The sequence below is a fragment of the Podarcis vaucheri genome (genome assembly GCF_965113315.1).
Source record: "Podarcis vaucheri genome assembly, chromosome: 3".
In the NCBI taxonomy this organism is placed as follows: domain Eukaryota; kingdom Metazoa; phylum Chordata; class Lepidosauria; order Squamata; family Lacertidae; genus Podarcis; species Podarcis vaucheri.
Window position 1 is genome coordinate 24,742,099 of NC_138761.1, and position 25,037 is coordinate 24,767,135.

The 25,037-nt window shown below is 42.7% G+C and overlaps 1 protein-coding gene across 5 annotated transcripts in view; it reads right to left on the reverse strand.

Moving 5' to 3' along the window:
• Window positions 1-25,037, reverse strand: part of MTA3 (metastasis associated 1 family member 3) — a 124,652-nt gene that overhangs the window by 38,169 nt on the left and 61,446 nt on the right. For all 5 annotated transcript variants that reach the window (XM_082217554.1, XM_082217555.1, XM_082217556.1 and 2 more), the window contains exons 11-16: window positions 24,133-24,191; window positions 21,740-21,864; window positions 21,016-21,167; window positions 16,587-16,809; window positions 5,912-5,998; window positions 1,852-2,001 (exon numbers count right to left, since the gene is read on the reverse strand). In XM_082217554.1, the coding sequence (XP_082073680.1) occupies window positions 1,852-2,001; window positions 5,912-5,998; window positions 16,587-16,809; window positions 21,016-21,167; window positions 21,740-21,864; window positions 24,133-24,191 (796 nt within the window). The remainder of the gene's footprint in view (window positions 1-1,851; window positions 2,002-5,911; window positions 5,999-16,586; window positions 16,810-21,015; window positions 21,168-21,739; window positions 21,865-24,132; window positions 24,192-25,037) is intronic.

Consider the following 25,037-nt stretch of genomic DNA (forward strand, 5'->3'; position numbering starts at 1 on the left):
CTGAGGTACCACTGTATGTGCATTTTAATATGTACACATATGCAAAATTCAGAGAAGTGCAAAATTCAAATGTTAGCTGTTTCAGCTTTGGTATTGGTTCAGGAAGTGAACATTTGGTTAATGTGAACCAAACAAATGTCTCCTAATACCCACTTTGGGCCTTGTATAGGTGGTTCGATTACAAATATTGTCATTGTAAGCCTTGTCATTTATACAGTGCTTTGAGTGCTCAAAATGGCAACGCTTCAGTAATCTTTTCAACCAGAAACCTAATCCAGGGTTTTGAAAGAGGGGTGGAATATGATGCATTTTTTATGTAATCAGTCATGCAAACACCACAGATTAATGGGAAGTGGGGTTGTATCAGTTTAGGGCTGCAAAATCTGAACAATCCCTTGAGAGAGATTTTACACTGTAGCCAGTTTCAGCACATTACCCCTCGGTTGACAAAACAAACATATTGTGCACATATTCAGCACAAGTTAACAAGTTAACAAGTGAAATCAAAATAGAACTATGAATGAAAATCATCTACTGATCTTCCCAAAAGTTTTAAACTATTACTAGATTAAATAGCGAGTCCACAGCGGATCAATATAAAAAGCATATCTCTGTAGCAGATTACCAAATCAAATACGTTGCTTGGAAAGTGGTAATCCATTGCTTACGTCTAGGCTTCACAACCCAAAATTAAGCAAAGCTAACAAATTTTTTTTAAAGCCCACTTATTTCACAGCAGTGTAACGCAGAAGCAAAAATTGCCTAATGGCTCTTTCCCTTGGGATACTTTGCATTAATTCAAGCCAAAAAATAAATAAATTCAAGCACGGTGCGTTTTGCATACACACAAACTGGCTTGCCATTTCCAATGCTAACATGATTAATATTTAGGATTATTGACCACCTACATAGAATGCTCAAAATACACCACACACATTACCTTGTTGCCATTCCTGTAAAGTCAGTAATTATTACTACCCTCCCTCCCTTGGCATATTGCAGATAGGGATCTGGAGCCAAGACAATGTCACTAATATTTGAACTGAATGCTGCCTGATTAGTAGCTCAGCTGCTCAGCAGCCAAATGCTTTTCCACTGACAGTTGCTTCTAAATGGATCTTTCCAGCAAGTACAGCCACTGGTCTTCCCTGAAATAGGATGATGGACAGGAGAAAAGGGACAGCGACACAACCCATATCTCCCGGGCACATTCTAGTAATTAATTAAAAAGTGTTGGCCACATTTTATCCATGGCTTCCAGCACAATAGCATCTCCTCTCCTCCACCTGACAAAGAGCAGGAAGATTGAATGCGGCGGGTGGCGGCTGCAGGGAATTCCTTCACAAATGTCTTCCCCACCAGACCAGCTGCCCCTCCCTAAACACCTCACTGCCAGGCTGCCTTGTATCCTGGTCCCAAGGCTCTGCTGCCATAGCAACTGCCAAGGCCTACCTGCACATCAGGGCCCATGGCTGCCTGCTTTCTTCTCCCCTAGAACCACTGGCCTCATCTGCAACCTAGCAACTGGGCTTTGTTTTCCAATGGTCCTATGTTAACTCCAATCCTATCATCAAAGAGGGACTAAGCTGACTATTATTGTAGAACAGGCTTCCTCAACCTTGGCCCTCCAGATGTTTTTGGCCTACAACTCCCATTATCCCTAGTTAGCAGAACCAGTGGTGAGGGATGATGGGAATTGTAGTCTTAAAACATCTGGAGGGTTGAGGTTGAGGAAGCCTGTTGTAGAAGATACCAATGCCCAGATTGAAAGAAGCAAAGATGCTGCCTTTAGATTATAAACACATTGCAAAAAAGAATAGTTATTTCAGATGTCAGTTTATTTACACATACCATCCAGGCCGTTGTGATGGTGGCTGTAGTTTCTCTTCCCCAAAATACTTAACGATGAGTGGCCAGGGGGAGCGAGCAACCTCTTTGCCATTGAACTCTGAAGGCTTGGTGTTGACTTGATTATATTAGGCTTCATGGCAGGATGAATCTCTGTGATTTGGCGGGGGGGGGACGACAAAAAATATATTGCTGACATTATTTCAAATCATCATCATCATCATCTCAACGGTATGCTTCCGATTTTCCTACTTCAGGATCTAAAACCTTAGAGATGTTATCACACTACCCCACATAAAAAAGAACAGGAAAATGCTCCTTCAGTTACTTGACCTTAACTGTTGCTGTGAAGAGAGCAGAAGAGAAAAGTGATTTAAGCTGTGTAAAATCTAGTTGAAATGACACATCATTGACAACCTGGGGTTGCTGCTTTTCCAGCAGTTGCTTGTTTAAAAGCTTTTTTAAAAAAGCATATTGCTTCCCAGCATGCAGATATTTTGGAAAACGTGCACCAGCTTTAAATAGATGTTTACAGGATTTCCCTTTATCAGCCTGGCACACAGATGGTAGAATTAACTCTGCGTTGATCATCTCATTGTTCAACAGCAGAAGGCTTGCTTACCTGTTACGTTGAACACAGGTATGTATGTCGGAAATAAGCACATTTGGGCCAAAAAAATAGATGTGATATTTGTCACATAATTTGGCCTAGTGTGCTTAACTTAACCGAGGGGTGGGGATGGGAATAGCTGGGATGAGATAAGCAACAGAGCATGTGTTTATATGTGTGTGTATATACAGCACAGCACATTGTTTAGTCCTTTGCCTCTTCCACTATTCCAATCACAGTGTTGTGTCTGGCAGCTTCCTTAAATAGTTTAAATAATTTCCAATGTATGCTGAAGAAGCAGCACTTTTCCCTAGCCTTTGACACCTGAGATATGTTTTCTTCACCCACCCTATTCCCGTAACGGCCATTTGCTTTAAACCGTTTTGAATATTAAATTTTTAATTGTTGGAACCTGCCCTGAGACCTGCTGGTAGAAGGCAGGTAAGAAATATCATCATCATCCCACTCCCCACACCTGTGGCAAATGAAAGTTTTTCTCTTATTGCACATAGCAGATACAGAAAAGGGCAATTCTATTCAAGATTGGGGTGTGTCAGCCAGTTATTTATTTTTGAAATACCAATGATTCAGCAACAAACAACACACAATGAACTATCATGTCTATAAACTGGCCCTGAGAAGAAAGGTTCCATTAAAAAAATTCTTCCTTATGTCCTTGCTATCAACATGCCGCCAGAAACCTAATATACAGCTATTCAATTAAACTCAACCGCACACTGAAACATGCCTATTATGTTTGAAAAACCCTTGACAGGACTTTTGATAGGACATGGGGCAGCCCGTCCCATTTTGTTGCCTGCCTGAGGTGAAATGGAAAGGTGTTGCCTTACCAGGATTGTGCAGCTGCAAATTACAGGTTCCAGCAAGATCGTGCCAGGAATCTGCAAGATCTCACCAGAACCCAGAAGCCACATCCACTTCTCCTTGCTTCTCTGGTGGTGGTGGGCAGAACACCCCTGGCCCTGGGGTAAGTGAGGAGAAGCAGTGGCAGGTACAAGATCTGAGGCGAGCTCCACAAGATCTCAAGAGATCTCGCTGGAAGCCATGGCCACTTCTCTGGCTGTGTCAGGAGGGATGCCCATGGAAGCACCAACCCTTGGCATTCTACCACCCAAAGCAGCTGCTTCAGTCTGCCTTATGGGTGGGCTGGCCCTGGATAGGACATTTAATAATAATAATAATAACAACAACAACAACATTTTTTTATTTATACCCCGCCCTCCCCAGCCAAGGCTGGGCTCAGAGTAGCTTACAAGCAATAATAAAAACAAGATGAATGATTACAACTTAAAAACAAAAATAAAATACAACATTAAAATAATGGAACATTAAAATATTAAAATGTAGCCTCATCGCAGGAGGAGAAGGAAAAGAAAAAAGAAAGAGAGGGAGGGAGGGAATCAAATTGGCTCCAAGCCAAAGGCCAGGCGGAACAACTCTGTCTTACAGGCCCTGCGGAAAGAAATCAGATCCTGCAGGGCCCTGGTCTCATGAGGCAGAGCGTTCCACCAGGCCGGAGCCAGTGCTGAAAAGGCCCTGGCTCTGGTTGAAGCCAATCTAACTTCCTTAGGGCCTGGGACCACTAGGGTGTTGTTATTTATGGACCTTGAGGCTCTCCGTGGGGCATACCAGGAGAGGCGGTCCCGTAGGTACGAGGGTCCTAGGCCGTGAAGGGCTTTAAAGGTCAAAAGCAGCACCTTAAATCTGACCCTGTACTCCACCGGGAGCCAGTACAGCTTGAAAAGCACTGGGTGAGTATGCTCCCATGGCAGAGACCCCGTGAGGAGCCTCACTGCAGCATTCTGTACCCGCTGGAGTTTCTGGGACAGCTTCAAGGGCAGCCCCGCGTAGAGCGAATTACAGTAGTCAAGCCTGGAGATCACCGTCACATGGATCACTGTGGCCAGGTCGGGGTGGGAAAGGTAAGGGACCAACTGCTTGATGCAGCGAAGGTGGAAAAATGTCGCCTTGGCTGTTGCTGTAACTTGCGCCTCCATGGAAAGGGAGGTGTCAAGGATTACACCCAAACTCTTAACGGAAGGCAATGGCACTAATTGGGCCCCCGCAAGAGAAGGGAGTTGGTCCCTCATCCCCATGCCATCCCGACCTAGCCATAGGACCTCTGTCTTCGAAGGATTTAGTTTCAATCGGTTCCCACGAAACCATCCAGCCACAGCTTCCAAGCATCTGGTCAGTGTGTTCGGGGCCAAGTCGGTGTGGTCATCCATCAGCAGATAGAGCTGAGTGTCATCAGCATATTGGTGACAGCCCAGCCCAAAGCTCTGGATAATCTGGGCAAGGGGGCGCATAAAGATGTTAAAAAGCATCGGGGAGAGAATTGCGCCCTGTGGCACTCCACACACCAAGGAGTGGCACGATGACATTTCCCTCCCTAGTGCCACCCTCTGTCCCCGACCAGAGATAAAAGAGCACAACCAGTTGCGGGCTATGCCCTGTATCCCCATGTCTGCGAGGCGGTGGTCCAGAAGATCATGATCAACCATGTCAAAGGCTGCTGACAAATCTAAAAGGATCAGCAGTCCTGACCCGCCTCGATCCAGTTGTCTACAGAGATCATCTGTTAGGGCAACCAGAGCCCTAACCAGGACGGAAACCAGGATGGAAACCGGACTGAAATGGATCTAATGCTGATGTTTCCTCCAGAAACCTACCAAGCTGTTCAGCAACTGCTCTCTCAATTACCTTACCCAGGTATGGAAGATTTGAAACTGGGCGGTAATTGGATAGGTCTAAGGGATCTAATGAAGTTTTCTTTAAGAGTGGACACACCACTGCTTCCTTCAGTTCCCCTGGGAATGTCCCTGTGTTAAGGGACAAATTGATAATTTCAACCAGGGGGGTCCGCGCAACATCTGGACACTCCCTAATCAGCCAAGACGGGCACTGATCAAGGAGGCAGGTGGTGGGCCTACCAACTTGGAGGAATCTATCCACATCAGTAGGGAGTATCTGATCGAAATGGTCCAACACTGGACCTGAAGTCAGTTGAGGGGCCTCTAGTTCAGTCACTGTATCTAAATTGGCAGGGAGGTCACGGCGGAGCAACTGCACTTTCTCCACAAAAAAGCTTGCGAATGCCTCACAGCTGTGGGTCGAATTTGTGCTTAAATTTGGTTGTCCTCCTAAGGACGTTATTGACCTAATTATTCTAAAAAGTTGTGCCGGGCGAGGGCTAGCGGATGCAATGGAAGCTGCAAAGTAAGATTTCTTAGCAGCTTTCATAGCCATCTCATAGGCTTTCATAAGCGTCCTATAAGATGTTCTTGAGGCTCCGTCACGAGTCCGTCGCCATAATCGCTCTAGCCGTCTGAGATCCCACTTCATTTTCTGGAGCTCCTCAGTAAACCAAGGGTTTACAATTTAAACACTCATTTTATGACTTACGACTCATTTCACTAAACAAGAACTCACCCAAGTATCCAATGATACATGATAATGATTTCCGAGTGCTTTTAATCTTCAAAGGATTTCCAACAAATTCACAATGTCTGTCAGCATCTAGGGATCGAAAACAGAATGTTATTTTAAGACGGAGTAGGGTAGGATGAAGAACCAATGACAGCCACAGCTTTCTGAAGCTTGTCAAGGGTCCCGTTGATGAGAAGATCAATAACGGCTGGCAGGTTTTCCTGGAAGAAGACAGCACTGGTGCCATTGCAAGGATTTCACTCTCCTGTGTGCATCTGCACGATAGGCAGCCAGACATCTGCACTATACATTTAAAGTACTATGATACCATATCACAGATTCCCTCAAAGAAAGGTGGGAGGTATCGTTTGTTGAGGGTGCTGAGAGTTGTCAGGAGACCCTTATTCTCCTCACAAAGCTACAATTCTCAGAGTGGTTTAACAATCAATCCTGCTTTCCAGGGAACTCTGGTTAGGGTTCATAATTGTGTGTCCCCAGCACCACCTTCTGAAGACAACCATGCAAGGTGGTCTGGAACCTCTGAATAAATGTACCTCCAGAGCCAGGCCCAGACGGGTGATCCAGAAGGACACCATTGTTGAGAGAGACACCAAGAGAACCAAGAGAATGAACAGGGAACTGGGAGGCTTCTGCTATGTGTTTGTGTGACACTAAACCAGAAAGGAATTAATTTCACTTGCTCTCCAGAAGTGTAGCTGTATTGATTTGTTATATCTTTTAAAATTCTCTGAGAATAATCCCATCAAACTCAGTAGAGCTTGTTTTTGAGAAGACATACATAGGACTGAGGTAGCTATGGTGAAAATTGAAGTAAGATGACCTTTATTCCAGGATTAGTTAATTTAGAACACTCTTGTCTGTGGCTCCACCCATTGTTGTCTCTGAGAGAATGTGTCCCTCAGCAGACAAAACTGCCCATTCTGTTCTTTGACCTTAGATCCCCAGGTGTTGGTGGACTACAACTCCCATCATCCGCAACCATTGGCTAAACTCTTTGGGGAAGATGGGGGGATAGTCCAAGAACATATGGACATCCAAGGTTGGAGAACACTGCTCTAGACCATAATTTAGAATCCTGCAGTTCAGTAGCAGAGGTTCGTGGGTATCTCAGCAGACATGTCAGCAATCAGGGGTTCAGTGTGGTCAGGACATCCATTTAATCAAGTGACCAGAGCACCCAGATCTACTCATGAGCAGGAGTTCATATTTGGGGCTTTCACAGATTTGCAGAATTGTAGAGTTGAAAAGGACCACAAGGATCTTTTAGTCCAACACTCTGCAATGCAGGAATCATTCACCCAATGTGGGGCTCGAACCCACGACCCTGAAATTAAGAGTCTAGTGCTCTTACCAACTGGTTGTGAAAGAAAAAGAAACAGCACCACTCCTCACTCTACAAACTTACGCCCTTCCATGATCCATGTGAGAACTGCGCTCTAGTAGTTGCTATTTTTAAAATTAAACTTGTCACATTGTACCACTTGAAAACAAAACTAAAAACACCTTGTAGGACAATGACTGCATGATAAAGACAAACTGTAAAGATGATTTGGAAATAAAAATAAAATGTATAATGTTATAGCAAGCATAAAGCACAGCATATATACCAATAAACTGGAAGTCTGTTGGGTGCAAGACTGGGGCAATGGAGTGAAGGAGCAGATACAGCCATTGAAGTCCAACAGCAAAGGGTTGCCTTCCTCTCTGCCTCTGGCTCAGCAGCACTGGAATCCAAGCCCAGCCTATGTGGAAAAGCTACACCATTCAAGGGACTTTGTAGAATGGGGCAGGCCTGTTCACAAGCCTTTACTCAGACAGTTGCACAAATGTGACCTGATTTTCCTCTGCAGTAAGTTACCATTTTACTTGCCTACAGTTCTCTCATAAGAGCAGTCATGGTGTGTTGGCTATAGCAGGGGTAGGGAACCTTTGGCCTGCCAGATGTTGCTGAACTATAACTCCCATCAGCCCCAGCAAGCATGGCCAATGGCAATGGATGATGAGAGTTGTCATTCAAGGATTCCTCACCCCTGGGTTAAAGTGAGGGAGTAACCACCCAAAGCCAGGCACATGAATAGTTGTTGTCCTCCGTTTGCGGACAGAGAAAATGGTGGACCATTTCACTGAATTTTTCTCCCAATGAGGGGAAATTCTGCAACAACTTCTCAGAGGTAGGGCTCATTGCAATAGCACACCTCCCCCACCTCCAAAGTGTGTGTCTATGTATGTGTGCACTGCTGCTACTGAAAGTGAAAGCTGTGGCAACTATATTGGTTGCCAGGCTGTGTGAAGTACTGTCTTTTGACTGTCCTGAATTGTCCAACATTCAGCTTCAATGGAAGTCCACGTTTTCTAGTGCTGTGAGGGGGGAAAATTTCTCCCTGTTCACTTTATCCACACCACATGTCATGTTCTACACCCTTAACACATGACTTCTACACTAAAAAGTACCAAATGTCTGCAAGCTTTCGCCACAGGGGAGTTGCTCCATCCCTCGATTATTTCAGTTGTGCTTTTCTGAAGGTTTCCCAGCTCTATGTTATTTGTTTTGAGGTGATCAACCAGAACTGTACCTCATAAAAGTGCTCATCAGCTGATTCACAGCCTCCTGAGAAAAGGTTCAGGTGGAATAAAAGAAAACAAAGCAAAAAGGCAGGCAATTATCTCCAGTGCTCCATAATTAGCTGTCGCCTGAATTGAAAAACAATGGTCTTTGAATCTCATCATACTCTCATTAATGAGGATCTGTCATGGAACCAAAACAGGAAGAATTCATAATGATGCTATTTTTACAAGTCACTTTTATGTATTTGATACACTTACATCCCACCTTTCCTCCAGGTTAGCTAAATATGGCATGGATGGTTCAGACCCCCGCCGTTTTAGTCTCACAACGAACTTGTGAGGTAGACTAGACTGGGAAATGGTGACTGCCCCAAGCCACTTCATGTCTGAGTGAAAATTAGAAGCTGGGGTCTCCTGGCTCCTCATCTGGCACTTTCTAGCCATTGGACCACACTGGCTTACTGTGCATGTTGACTCAGCAGAAAATCCTATCAAATTCTACTCTCAATTGAGTGTGCATAGGTTATTCTGCTGCCTTGCATTGCCCTAAATTCGACACAAACCAAGTTACTTCAGGTTGAAAGGCCAAAATAAAGGCTGCATTTGTTTGAACAGCATTGGATAGGGACTAGTAAGGAAGGCATGCCTGTTTTTTATGCCTCTCATGCATAATCTCTGCACAGGAGCCCATTCCTGCAAATATCTCCCCTTGTACAATGGGATTTCCTTCCCTTTCCCCAACTCCATCCCCTAATTTTTTCTGAGGGTTGAGGGGAACCTCAGACAGATTTAGGGTGGAACAGGGGGAATGAGAGGGGTGTAATGTTCCATTGTGCGAAGAAGAAGAAGAAGAAGAAGAAGAAGAAGAAGAAGAAGAAGAAGAAGAAGAAGAGAAGAGTTTGGATTTGATATCCTGCTTTATCACTACCCGAAGGAGTCTCAAAGCGGCTAACATTCTCCTTTCCCTTCCTGCCCCACAACAAACACTCTGTGAGGTGAGTGGGGCTGAGAGACTTCAGAGAAGTGTGACTAGACCAAGGTCACCCAGCAGCTGCATGTGGAGGAGCGGAGACGCAAACCCGGTTCCCCAGATTACGTGACTACCGCTCTTAACCACTACACCACACTGGCTCTCCAGAAATCTTTGTGCTGACAGAGCATTTTAGGTACTGCATGTATAATAGAGTGTATTCAGATTAGATGAGATGTGAAAGTTCATCAGGTCTGAACTTTCAAGATCAACTATATGGCTTGAATGGAACGGGATAACCCTCTGTCTTTCTAAACTTGAGCAAAGATCATTTGGCCCTTTAAGATCCCGGAAGCCATCCTAGAGGAGTTTCAAAATCCAATCCTTTCCCCTTTGCTCAGTCCAAATTATAAGTATGAAAGTACTGTAGAACCTTCATTCTCTCTCCCCCCCACCCCGTTAGAAGTGTATGTTAAACAGAAGATAATACTTTATAGCATTGCAGAATCAACACCTCAACAAGTCAGACTACAGCAGAAGAGCTTGAATAAAATTGCAAAATACTGAGTTCTTTCAAAAGGTTCAAAAATTGAACCTGAGAACTTTTCTAATTCAAATAACTATGCAATGAAACAATGGAGGATGTTGCTGTATAAGGAATGTGTATATTGCAAGATTTATTAGTTTAATTTTCAGGAACAGCCCCTTTTATTATGCTTTCAGTGAACAGAAGAATTCAAAACCAACTAGGCATTTTAAACTTTGCTCACGTATTTTATTTTATGTAATCCTATCTCCACACACTTCCCACACAAATCCACTAACCCTTTTAAAATACAACTTAATGCCATAGCATCACAAAGACCAAAAATTCATCTGGCTTTGCCTCAGCAGAAATGTAAAAGCCGAAGTGCAAGATATAAATTCCCTATTTCATTAATCCAGCATGGAAAACAATAGCAGAGGCCAAAAATATGCTGGAAGAAATAATGGCTTATCTGAACCTGCACAACTTCCAAAGGTGTAATTTTATAGGGCATGGTGCAAGTCAATAGGGGAAATAAAAGTTTCGGGACGCCTATTACAAAAAGAATGCTAGCATGCATTCATATGGTTATTATGGGGGGGGGGTTATACTAAAACGTACTGACACACAAATAAAACTGGTATGAATATTGAGTTTTTAATTTTTGCCAAGGACTGCAATGTCACATGAAATATCGCCTAACCCATTTCGATCACCTGGGGAAATTCTATGGATGGCACCACAGAATATCACAGGGCAGTGACCCGAAAATGGGCATTTTCTGTTTTTGCCCCTGAAGCAGTGTTTCTGTAACTTGGGCCTCCAGTTGTGGTTGGACTATAATTTCCATCATCCCTGGTAGCTAGGGATGATGGGATTTGTAGTCCAGCAATAGCTGGAGACCCAAATTAGAGAAAAACTGTTATACAATGGACTATTTCCCCCCTCTGCTGTACATGAAGCAGCAGCCATCAGTTGCTTCAGACATATTGTAAAAATGGAAAGCCTTTTTGCCCAGCTCCCTCTGATTCCTTAAGACAAGACCCTGTTTTCTATGCTTGAATCCCTTAACATTTTTTTTGCTTTGTTTTTCTCTGATATGCTAAAGGTAAAGGTAAAGGGACCCCTGACCATTAGGTCTGATATGCTACTCCTTGTTAATACACACTGTTGGTTGGTTTTAGGTTGTATTTTTGTATTAAAGCTATGGTAAGCGCTTAGAATTTTATACATGTTTTGAAATGAAATATACATAATAAAATAAATATGGGGAATGTGCAATCCAGGGTGTGTGTGCATGCACACACAGAATGTGAGACAAATTAATCCCAAATGAGCGGGGGATACCTGGCTAGCTGTATGGTTGCAGTCTCTGCTCTTTCTCTTCCCGTTCTTTTAGAAGTAATCCCAGACTGACACTTCAGCCCAAATTCAGGACTGACTGAAGTTAGTTCAAATTCACAAAACCTTCACCAAAAAACACAAACTCTGCTCTTAAGTTCTCAGCTTATAATGGCTGGAGCTCCTGAAAGGCATTCAACCCATAAAAACTATGAGCAGGTGCCAACCCTCAGTACGTTTTATTATAAAGCTTACGACGTCTTTCACATGTTCTTCCTTTTACCTAACTCCTGCACTTTTTTCCATTCTGTTCCATTTCCAGTCTCTCACTAAGTGGGGTTATGTTCCATTAGGATAATTTTTTTATGGAGAGGGAATTGCTCTTGTAACTACTTGGAGCATGCAAGATGTGGGTGTGGCAAATCATTGAGAGTTATTGTTGAGTCAGAAATGAAATAGCCCAGCACGACTCTAGTTTCCCTGGAAATGTATAACTAATTTTAAAAGTTCTAAACCCTAATTGTTGAATACCAAAATGAACTTTCTCCAGCAGAACAATGGCGAGCTTGCTCTGGCAATTCTAATCTAGCCACATGCGTTTTCCCTCCATTATTTTCTTTTGAAATGCCATTGTTCATTTCTACCAGCGATTACAGTTAGAGCCCTGCAACAGAAAACAAACATGGCAGAAAGAACTCCCTAGAGCCATGTTCAGAATTATGAAACTTTCCTTAAATCTAACTAAGCCCTGGTCCTAATAACACTTGCCTTCAGTTTCAATGTAGGATGAAGACACATGCAATGATTTTTAGAGAAAAGGGGCCCCACTGGAAACTCTGTCCACCATGCTCGGTCCCAACATACCTTTTCTTCCCCTAGCTGAGGATGGGAGTGGGTGGAAATTGCTGTGCAATTTGGAAGAACAAGCGGAAGAGGTCTCCCTCCACTGGACTCTGCTGGGCTGCACTGGTTGAGGGGTCTCAAAGCCAACATAAGCAAGGAGAAGATGCAGCTAGGCTAGTCAGGAATGCACTACGGCAGTCCAGCTATCAGCAATGGGTCTCTTCATTGCACTGGCCTGGAGCTGGAGTGGCAAAAATTATGGCACACACACACACACACACCCCTTCCACCCTGGCCAGTGTGAGCAGCAGTTTTCGAGGTGGCATCACTGCCCCATTTCCATTCACTTCCATTCCTCAGGCCTCAAAATGACAATCCTTCTTCTACACCCTTTTTAAAAAGCTGCAGCAACATGTTACACTGTATAACAGCTTTACATCCAGCTCTTGTGTGTATGTGTAATTATTTCCACTGGGAGCTTCTTCCCTCGCTAGTCCCAGCCCTTTAATTTGTTCACATTCCTTTTATTTATCTCCCTGTGCTTTCCAACTTATTCTACTAAGAAGATTACTGTTCTTTAGCATCACTCTGAAGTTCATTCCTCAGCGTGACACGTCTATTAAGAGTCTCGGGGAAGCTCCCTAGTGAATTGAAGGGACACTGGTATGTAAATAAAGGTGATGGCATTACTTGTGGGCTTGTAAAGTTTCTTTCTGCCCCCAGGTCTGAGAGATCATGCTCATCATCCATTTCTTAAGAGAGCACCGTGATTCCTCCAAGATCTACAGAAGATAATAGAATCAAATAATTATATTTGGGGCCACAGGGGTTATCTAGTACAAACCCCTGCAATCCAGGAATCTCAGCTCAGTGGTACCACAAGTACCTCAACTACAAAGCTTCTCAGGCTCAAATATTGGGAATTTCAGAAAAAGGCAGGTGATGTGAAAGACATCTGCAGGAAACATTGATAACAGAGACATTACTAGGCTACATGGAGCATTAGCCTGAAGTTAGACCACTTATTTCACTGGTCTCATGCTAAAAGTTGAGTCACATGGCAGCAAACTAGGTTTGCGTATAATACAAGGTTTTTATGCCTGCCCTAACAGCACACTACTTAGTTCCTAAAAATTCAAAATCCTGCAAATAATAGATAAATGAACATTATTATCATCACCACTGCTGGGCAGAGTCCACTGAGCATCTCTGCATACAAACCTCAATGCAATGATGGGAGCTGCGCATTAAGTTGGTACAATAACAAAGCATGCAAATTGAACTCGTGTATGCAAAACAAGCACACAGTTCACTTTCTCAGAATCCAGTATCTTGGCGTTAAATTTGCTTCTCGTAATGTAATCTGTGTTTTTTAATCATACGAATCTGACTGAAACATTCATGAAACTATATTACGTGTTATCTATTTTGTGTACAAGGAAGCATAATAAAAACGAAAGGGAAATGATGTTCATCTTTTATCTCCAACTGGAGATTTGAGGTCTAAAACAAAATCAAGTTGTAACAGGATGAATTAATATTGTATAATAAAACACAACAGACTAGCATGCGTCATCAAGCCTCTCAATGCTTGACAGTGATTTCAAAGTGCTGTTTCAACGCACATTCATTTGTGCATCCATTGTATGAAAAATTAGGGCATGAGCTTGTTAGGTGCCACTACGTCAAGCCTGCGGAGAAATGGATACTATTACAATTCTGCTAAAATACACATTTTTCCCTTGTGGAATTAGCTAGCAAAAACTTTGAGTCACAGATGTACACAGTACACATTTTGTTTTTAGACACACTACTGTTGGTAGCAATTTATCTCATAATATTAGGTGGCATTTATTAGGTGATACCTAGCAGTACTGTTCTAATGTTCCGGCCAAGTCATGATTGCAATATTCTACCACCAGCTTCAGTGGCAATGTGTCTGTGCATTACCAGAAGCTGGGGAACAACAGCAGGAGAGGCCTGGGGGTCCTTCTGTCCCACCTGGAAACATACCAGAGGCCACTATGTGAAACAGGATGCTGGACTAGATATTGCTCTTGGATCAAATCCAGAAGGGCTCTTCTTATATTTAAATATATAAAAAGGCTATTCTCAAAGGTGATACGATTTTCTATTACATTAACAGTCTCCAGATCCAAGCACTGACCGGCTCCGGATTACGCTTAGAGTACAGTCCATCAAGCAATCATTTGATTTCAATATAGCCTATGCAGGGTTAATGAGCTCGCAGCTATGGACTGGCAGAGGAAAAATTCCCCTTTGCAGGTACTCGGAATGCAAATCATGCAAGCAAACAGATTGCAAAAGGGCTCGCGTGAAGTGCCAAGCAGCTAAGCAAAGGGACGTACTGATAGTATCAGCCAGCTGACCGGCGCTTACCGAACACCTGCAAAGGGGTATGCACCAAACGCCAATCAGTAATTGACGCTGAGAGCAACCCCAATGGGGAACTTCCTAGTGCAGCTGATCCTGGTGGGACTGTCTGTGAGCCCCACTTGCCAAGGAAGAAATGGGAGCACACTATTAAGCCACCTCTTTCCTGTGACATACCCGAGGTTGGATATGGCACCAGGTGTGTTGCTGGTGGGGAAATGACTTCATGGGCCAAATTTGGGCTGCTGGCGGGTCTAATGAGGCTTGCAGGCCAGAGGTGCCCCACCACTGTGCCAGCTCCCCTGAGATGAACGCAGGCTGTATTGTTAGCAGCGTTTGTGGCCTGAATCTTTTTACTGTGGATCTCTGTCCACTAACATATACTGAAACAACTTCTGCTGTGTCGAGCATTCAGGTCCAGGGGATATTTGAACATGCAAAAGGGGGGAAAGGGGGGGGAGAGACTGCTGTATACAAAAAGTGAACCCTATTCATAGCAAAGGAGGAGGGAGCTCCATACTCACATTCACAATGTGGAGCTCCCTTAAAATGAATGAGTCTTGTGTTTTGTATGCTCAAGGAGCCACTGGGCTGCAGTGCTTAACCCAGCTGATCACAGCATCCCCTTCCACCAAAGCCAATCAACAGGGAAGCTTAGCTGGGAGCTGTATCTGTGTGCTGGAAGACACTTTCCTATTCTAAAATATACCTTTCATTTCAGAGCAATAGTAAAATCCAACATTGATGAGATGTATTTTTCCCCCCTATAGAAAAACTTCTCATTTTGACATAAGATGAATATGCAAACAGGTGAAAGTGTGGAAGGAATGCATTGTGAAAACAAAAGCTCAATTCAGATGAAAACAAGGGAGAAGTGGTAAAACAATGCAGAAAACAGCAATAAAAATGTTTCCTTTCCAAGGAAATCTTCAATAAGCAAAACAACATTGTTAATTTACTTCGCTTGAATCAAGTCTCCTTCTCAACTCTGCAAGAAGCAGAAACCTTCCTCTTTGGTTGTGAAAAATAAGTTCTGAATCATGTTTATCTGGTGAGATAAATTGAGGACCGTAGACCTACAGCTCTGCCTGGTGGTGAATCACATCTGGTTAGGGTAAAATTACAGACTAGGCATTTGCTGCTGAAAACAGCACCCATTGGTCTCTCTTACGCAGTAGTGTGTGCTCTCAACTTTATCACATCTTGACATCATTTTACCCCAGCCAATGATTTGAACTTCAGGAATGGGGAGTCAAAGCAGATGTCAAAACAGTGGTCCTACACATTACAAGGGAAACAAGGGAAACAAGGATGGATCCAACATTGGGATGCCATTGTTGGCTGCAGCCCTATGTCTCTTTCAGCTCCATCCTTGCATAAGTCAATTGCCTATGGTTGCACTGATATCACTGGCTTTGTCGTGGCTAATATGCATTTAGGACAGTTTATAATTGAGTCCTCCTTAAGTTAGTCCCAACAGAAACCTCATTTACACTGAAGTCTCCCTATAAAAGTTTTTTTGTGCATGACCGCTATGTTGCCCCAGTGCAATGCTGCCATGAACTGGGATGCTGCACCCTTAAACAAGCCTTTGCTTTCAAACCTGTGACCCCTTCGTTATTTCACTATCTATGCACCATATTGGTTCACGTTATGGCAAAAATATGGTTCATGTTTCATGAGACTGGGCGCCTGTTTTCCACCAGATACATTAAATGTGGAGAGGTTAAAGGAAGCATGTATGATAGCACACAAAGCTATAATTGGGTCAATGTCTGCGTTTGACACCTCCTTTATTATTCAGTAGGTACTAAGCTTTCTATAAACTTACAGTATTTTCTTTGTTCTTTGGTGACAAGTAAGACAAATGAAAATAAAGTTTTCTTTAAATAAAATAACACAAAGGGGCTATAGACAGAAATGTGTTTATTGCAAAAGAAACAAACAAACGAAAAAAAAGACGACAGAAAGTGGTTGGAATAATGGCACATTGAACTAAGAATTTAGAAACATCTTACATTCTGCCCTAATGGCAGCACAGTTAATAAGGACAAACGGTCTTCTTGCAGCTCGCTTCAACTGTAGAGTGTTTCTGCAGACCTGGCGGGCTAGTTTAGTCAAGTATGTCGTATGGAGGAAGAACGACTGGCGTGTCTTCACGGCAGATTTTGGACTGCCTGTGTTCCGGACTGGTATTCCCTGTGTTGCTTGTCGAGACATGTGTGTTCTAACACATGCTTCCTGTAAGGGGGGGGGGGAAGAATCAAAATGCAAACTAAAAGTCTTACTTCTGAGATCTTCCCTTTCATTAATGTACTGTTTTCTTATATGTGGCTATAATATAAAAATCAAAACCCAGTGCCCGAATTCACTCTTGCCCTCTCCCCTTACCCAATAACCAACTTTGGAACACAGAAACATGGCTTATTCTGAGTCGGGCCATTGGTCCATCCAGGGGGTAGCACATTGACTGGCAATGGCTCTCCAGGATTTCAGACATGGGGCATTTTTGCCCCCATTGGAGATGCTGAGGACTGAAGCCAGAACTTGCTGCATGGAAAGCAATGCTCTTACACTGAGTTATGTCCTTCCCCTAACTTTACAAAATCCAAGCCAGGGAAGAATTCCAATCTACTCTCCCTCCGTCCCCACAAGTGCTCCTCACCTACTGAATTGCAACACAGTAAACCTTGGGAATCCTACATTTCCCATCAGCCTCCTGGCTCCTCTTCCCTCTCACCATCACTGTTTCTCCCAAATTATCACCACTTGGCAAGGAAGTAAAGGGAAAGTGGGGGGTTAGAGTTGGCTGGGCAGTGTTTGGGCAGTGAGGAGTGATGAGACAAGGGTCATTTTCCTTAGCACAGGATCAGGTCAAAAAAATGATCCATGCTTCTTTTCAATTTAATCTGAGATGAACAAGGGAAACTTGCCCATTTGAGAACGGATTAAGTTCCCATAGTGGGAAAACAATATATATATATATATATATATATATATATATATATATATATATATATATATATATATATATATGCTTTCGTAGATTTTCACGGGTATAGGAATGCAGGTTTTGGTGTCTTCGGGTGTCTTCCCGTGTAAGAGTCGGGGTGTCTGTGCGACGTTTCGACGAGGTCTCACTCGTCATCTTCAGGCTGGTGCTTTCGGCTTCTTGTAACAAGACACCCCGACTCTTACACGGGAAGACACCCGAAGACACCAAAACCTGCATATATATATATATATATATATATGCTTTCGTAGATTTTCACGGGTACAGGAATGCAGGTTTTGGTGTCTTCGGGTGTCTTCCCGTGTAAGAGTCGGGGTGTCTGTGCGACGTTTCGACGAGGTCTCACTCGTCATCTTCAGGCTGGTGCTTTCGGCTTCTTGTTACTGGAACAGAGCAGAATCTGGTGTTTGAGTTCCTATAAATACTGTTGAGGGGTGTGGTGTATGGCCTCCAACGTTCTGGGCAGAGAGGAAGTTCCTAGATTAGTGTGCCTTTTCTTCTTTTGTTCCTTAATTACTTGAGGGATATCTTGGGTGATTTCATGAGTGATATTCTGAATACCACTGGGTGGGTCATTAAGTGTAGATTAGTTGCTAAAGCTTTCGTGTCTTGACCTCTTGAGCTTGTGAAGAGTTTTTCTGAGAAGATGGCTGTGCTGCATTTAGTTGTGCTCTGGCTTGGCTTCGTGTATAGGGGCGAGCTGTGGTTTTGTGCCTTGTGCCAGCCAGATCTGTGTAGGGATTGCAGGGGGGTGCAGCATCCGGAGGTGCCACTATAGTTTGGCTACTGGATGGAGTCTGTAATATGTCTGTGGAGAGGGTCTGGGTTTGGGTCTGGTGTGGTTGATTGGTGACGGCGTTCTGTGTGCCTCTGGTTCTGGTGTCGGTTTTTGTGGGGAGGGCTAATTTCCAGATGTCTGGCAGGCGGGACGTGTCGTCACGCTTGTTCATGTTGTGAGGGTGTTTCTCTATCTCGATGGCTTCCATGATTATTCTCTTGTGGTGATGTTCCATGTTAAAGAGCAATTTGGAATCTGCAAAATTAATTTCGTGTCCTGTTTCTTTCATGTGTTGGAAAAGAGAGGAAGTTTTTTCTTCTTTTTTGACGGCATTCTTGTGTTCTGCGATACGTGCATTTATTCGTCTGTTTGTTTGTCCAATGTACGTGGCTGGGCAGACTTTGCAGGGTATTTCATAGACCCCTTGGTTTTCCAGCTGGATTTTGTCTTTTGGGTTTCTGAGGATATTGGCTATTTTTTGGTTGGTGCAGAAGGCTGTTTTGATATTGTGTTTATGGAGGATTTTGCTGATTTTGTCTGTAGTGCCCTTGATATAAGGAAGGAGGGCCATGCCATTGTTTTCTTCTGTGTCTTGGTTTTTGGGGGGTGTTTCTTTTTGGATTAGCTTCGTAACCCTGTTTTTCTGGTATCCATTGGCGATTAACACATTTGAGAGATTCTGTAACTCAGTTGTCAAGTGGTCTTTGTCAGCCAGGCGTTTGGTTCTGGAGATGAGAGTCTTGGCTACGGAGTTTATTTGTGCAGGGTGGTGGTGTGATTGTGCATGTAAGTAGCGGTTGGTGTGTGTTTTTTTCCGGTAGATAGTGTGTCCTAGGGAGCCATCAGGTTTTTTGTAGATTAGGACGTCAAGAAAGGGGAGTTGGTTGTTGTCTTCTATTTCCATAGTGAATTGTATTTTGGGGTGTAGGCTGTTGAGATGTGTGAGGAAGCTATCTAGTTTTTCTTTCCCGTGTGGCCAAATTACAAAGGTACCAACCAAAAAATAGCCAATATCCTCAGAAACCCAAAAGACAAAATCCAGCTGGAAAACCAAGGGGTCTATGAAATACCCTGCAAAGTCTGCCCAGCCACGTACATTGGACAAACAAACAGACGAATAAATGCACGTATCGCAGAACACAAGAATGCCGTCAAAAAAGAAGAAAAAACTTCCTCTCTTTTCCAACACATGAAAGAAACAGGACACGAAATTAATTTTGCAGATTCCAAATTGCTCTTTAACATGGAACATCACCACAAGAGAATAATCATGGAAGCCATCGAGATAGAGAAACACCCTCACAACATGAACAAGCGTGACGACACGTCCCGCCTGCCAGACATCTGGAAATTAGCCCTCCCCACAAAAACCGACACCAGAACCAGAGGCACACAGAACGCCGTCACCAATCAACCACACCAGACCCAAACCCAGACCCTCTCCACAGACATATTACAGACTCCATCCAGTAGCCAAACTATAGTGGCACCTCCGGATGCTGCACCCCCCTGCAATCCCTACACAGATCTGGCTGGCACAAGGCACAAAACCACAGCTCGCCCCTATACACGAAGCCAAGCCAGAGCACAACTAAATGCAGCACAGCCATCTTCTCAGAAAAACTCTTCACAAGCTCAAGAGGTCAAGACACGAAAGCTTTAGCAACTAATCTACACTTAATGACCCACCCAGTGGTATTCAGAATATCACTCATGAAATCACCCAAGATATCCCTCAAGTAATTAAGGAACAAAAGAAGAAAAGGCACACTAATCTAGGAACTTCCTCTCTGCCCAGAACGTTGGAGGCCATACACCACACCCCTCAACAGTATTTATAGGAACTCAAACACCAGATTCTGCTCTGTTCCAGTAACAAGAAGCCAAGCACCAGCCTGAAGATGACGAGTGAGACCTCGTCGAAACGTCGCACAGACACCCCGACTCTTACACGGGAAGACACCCGAAGACACCAAAACCTGCATTCCTGTACCCGTGAAAATCTACGAAAGCATATATATATATATATATATATATGCAGGTTTTGGTGTCTTCGGGTGTCTTCCCGTGTAAGAGTCGGGGTGTCTTGTTACAAGAAGCCGAAAGCACCAGCCTGAAGATGACGAGTGAGACCTCGTCGAAACGTCGCACAGACACCCCGACTCTTACACGGGAAGACACCCGAAGACACCAAAACCTGCATATATATATATATATATATATATATATATATATATATATCGTACACACCCGAACACACACTCTACAAAGAACTCCTTTCCAGTCTTCGAAGCACAAACACCTTTTCAAAATGCATTGTATAAAGGTGTGTAATTCATACAATGGTTTCTCTGACCAGGGTAACCCAAGGTAGTCCAACACAACTTTACAAATAAACAGGAAATATGGAAATGAGTTAAATTTCCACAATAAAACACAGTGGACAATGTAACAATTAATTGTGAATTATAATTATGAAATTATTCCTAATCATATAATGAAATTTAAATAATTAGCACTACAGAAGCACATGCAACAGGGAGCAGACCCCACTGAACATGATGGGACTTACTCCAAGTAAACGTTAAAAGGACTGGGTTGCACTTATTATTATTATTATTATCATCATCATCACTACAGTATAATGAAATCCTACCTCTGTGGTTTGAGTAGGAGAAAATCTGTCTTCATTTGTTAGTGTTGGCATTTTCAGGCCACCATATTTCTTCCAATAAATCCAACACGGTGCACATAACCTGCACTGCATGTTGGGTGGACCCCAAGAATACCACTGATGAGACTGTGTGACTAAAAGAAGAAAATAAAATTATGTTGATCCATTCAGCATAAAATACTTATCTGCACACGTAAACACACACACACACACACACACACACACACACACACACACATCCATTTATTGTAGATGTATACTGCAACAACAAATGCCACACATTTGAATAAGAAGCTTTATATATTTTATTCATTTTAACAGTTTGAAAATTCAGGGCATTCACCGAATTCTCAGAGCGACACAACTGCTTATTCACTAAGATAAACTTAGCTAAGGTGGCCCACCAGGGACACCATAAACCACCCATTTCTATTGCTTGCCAGTCTGTGCAAAAATGGGGAGGTGTTGTAAACACCTGGTAAACCTCAATATTCAGCTGTTTAGGTTGGTGGTATGCAATCATGCAGGCTTGCTAAAAGAAAAGCACTGATGTTAGTATAGAATTTATGTAAGCACTACTCCAGAGCCCTACATGCATGATGCTCTCATGTGAGTACACACGGAGCTATTCAATTGCTTAACATCATAGGCATGAGACACACACACACACACACACACACACACACACAGTGACCATTCTACTTACCATAGCAGCTTTCACAAGCACGGCCTATTAGTGCATTCTGGGCCTGGTGAGGTGCTCCAACCGCTCCGTTCACAGCACTTGGTTTCCCGTTACTGCTGGATATCTGACTGGGATTTGGTTTGTTGCTTTAAAGTGATCACAAACAAACACACACAAGCACATTAACAACATAAGTTAAATGACAGAATCCTCTGTGGTTACCCACATCATTAGCGAGAACACTACTAACTTCTCAAATACTTTATGCGGAAATGAAAGCAAAAATTATTTTGAGAGCTCACAATGCTCTCAAAGGCTTGGAATCCACCACATGTGCCACTACTGAACTCAGTTTATTACATCCAGGTCCTGTGCGTACTTGCATATAAATGCTGCACGCGCCACTAGGAAGCTAACTGTCTTCCTCAAAGCAGCAGCTAGCAGTAATGAGAACCAAAGGCAGCCTGCAGCACCTAGCAATCCGTTCTTGGGTCCAGGGTCACTAAATGAGAATTCCTGTGCTTGGCGTTAAAACTTTGTGCAAAAAGCACATATGACTAATCAAATACTGGGGGTCAAACAGATCTCTGTTTTAGTCATGATTCTGTAAGAAACAATTCCAATTAATAATATAATATAATATAATATAATATAATATAATATAATATAATATAATATAATATAATATAATATAATATATAATATAATATAATATAATATAATATAATATAATATAATATAATATAATATAATATAATATAATATAATATAATATAATATAAATGTGTTAAGATATATACCGTATTTTGGGGGGTATAAGATGCCCCCGTGTATAAGATGCCCCCTATTTTTTGGGACTCAAAATTAATAAAATGTGCTATGCACTATCCGTGTATAAGACGACCCCTTCAAAAATTTAGGAAAAAATATAGTCTTATACACAGGAAAATACTGTGTGTGTGTGTTTTAAGCTAACCAGAATGTTTTTGCTATAGAATATTATTAGGAATTATTGTTACACTTAGTGTTCAATTAGCAAAAGATTACATCTGAGATTTTTAATGCTGCTTGCTTCCTGTATTTATTCCTCTCAGGTCAAATAAACTCCTGGAAGATACTTATGCACTTTTCCCTTTAATGCAAAATCCTAACAGAGATATGAATACAAATGCTGAAAGACTGACAACACAATATCTTATGCAGCATCAACACATAGCAGCTACCAAATCATTCTCAGAAATGCGTCTGAATAGCAGGCCAGAGGTTCCCTGTCCCTGCTTTAGAAAATTCTGCTTTCTTATGGTGCATACCCTTGCAGCTAGCCCAGATTTAGAGTCTACCAATATCTTGGAGTTGACAGGATTTCGTCTCCCCCACCTAATCATACCCCAGACTGCGTCACTGCAAGCAATATATGCACAGCATTCTACCAATCATTGTAGCATTTATGGTAAAAATGCAAAAACAGGGTGGCTGCTTCTGCTTCCAATGCCTGAAGATTTTGAGGATGTGAAAGTCTCTGAGACATAATCACAGTTCTACTTAGACTTTGATTAGATTTTGAGTACTGTTTCAGATTTATTTTTTTTTATCTGTTCATTAGCCACCTTCGTTATTTTTTTAGGAAGGTGAGATGGAACTGCTGAAAACAAACAAATCAATCTATGGCATGGAAGACCCGTCCAGAAGGTCTGCAAAGATCCAGCTGGGTGAGTATTTGTACAGAAATTGGGGGGGGGGGGGTGGCGAGGCAAAGACTATGTGCCTCACTTGTGAAATGCATCTGGTCGTCTATTAATTTTGAGGCGTTGGAAAATTTACTAACTCTGGGCCCAGGCGCTCCCCCAAAACTATCAGCACCAAAAGGAACATTTGCAGAAATCACTTTTATCACATCATCAGAAGGAACATTTGCAGAAATCACTTTTATAGCCTACCAAACACAATGATGTAAAATTTTGTCCAATACAAAAGCGCCTCTTATAATTGTTGCAGGTACACTTAACAATATTGCCTAATGTAAGTCACCTGTTCATACTGAGGAAATAGTCTCAGACTGTAAACATACACTTTATTTCTCAGGCATGAGTACCACTAACATGGAGCCCTACACATATTTTGTATTCAGTGTTCAGTCAGGCGTAATCCCAGGTAAGCGTGGATAGGATTGCTGCTGAAGAAGTCTGTGATTTTTGCATTAGCACTGCTACTTAAGGGAATAATTTGAAAACTGATTTTTAAAATGCCTGCATGGGCATAACTGGACCTTACTAGGCTATGCAAAATCTTCAAAGCAATCTAGGTTTTATGGATGCTGCTTCTTCGCTTGTCCAATAAAAACAAGGATTTGTTCTCTACACATTTTGCATTATTATTATTCTTTCAAAGGAAGCATTCCTATTTGTGATACTTACTAGGTTGGTATGTAAACTTGTTTCAATTTGCTTTCTGCTTCAGCAGCTTTTAGGCGTTTCTATTAGAAAAGATGGAAGAAATTTAGTATCTCACAGAACTACAATGTTTCAGTTCCTGTCAGGCGACCAGATGGACTTTCTCGGTCTTTACGAGCCAGCCCAGTGGCCCCAGATCCAGGTTCCCCTACGTCTGGTGGTTGGGTGGGTGGTGACAGGTAAGGGCTTTACAACTTGTGGCAGGCTTCGCTAACCTGGTGCCTTCCAGGAGTTTTGAACTACAAAACCCATCACTGGGGCTGATGGGTATTGTGGTTGAAGACATCTGGAAGTTACCATGTTGGTGAAGGCTGCCTTATGGAATACCCTTGCCAGGGATATTCATGTGGCATCAAGTTAAACCTGCCCTCTCAATACAGGGATAAGTAAAGACTCAACGTTGATCTCACATTTATTTAAACACAGGATTCCCCTGAAGGTTGTTCAACTTCAGGATGACCTTAACTCGGCAGCTGTTGCAATGCTGGTTGATTTTTAAATACTTGTTTCTAAGTGTTACAATGTCATCCTCAAAAACTGATTTGTTAAATAAATACACACACACACACACACATATCCTAAAATAAAGGAAAGTAATTCATGACACTTCGTAATAGCTAAATCAAATGGGCAGCTTGCTGGAAGGTGTGATCACACGCACACATATGCTGCAAAGCTAAGCTGTGCACAAGCGCCTGTTTCTAGCGCTCACATGCTTTTCCACAATGACTATGTATATGACAACAATATGGACCGATCTTCTTCTAAATTACTTACTACTTGGATAAATTAACACCAGAAAGACCGTCATCAATAGGCTGACACTGATTTGTTACAACAACTCTGCCCTGGGCTCTGCTGGAACACAC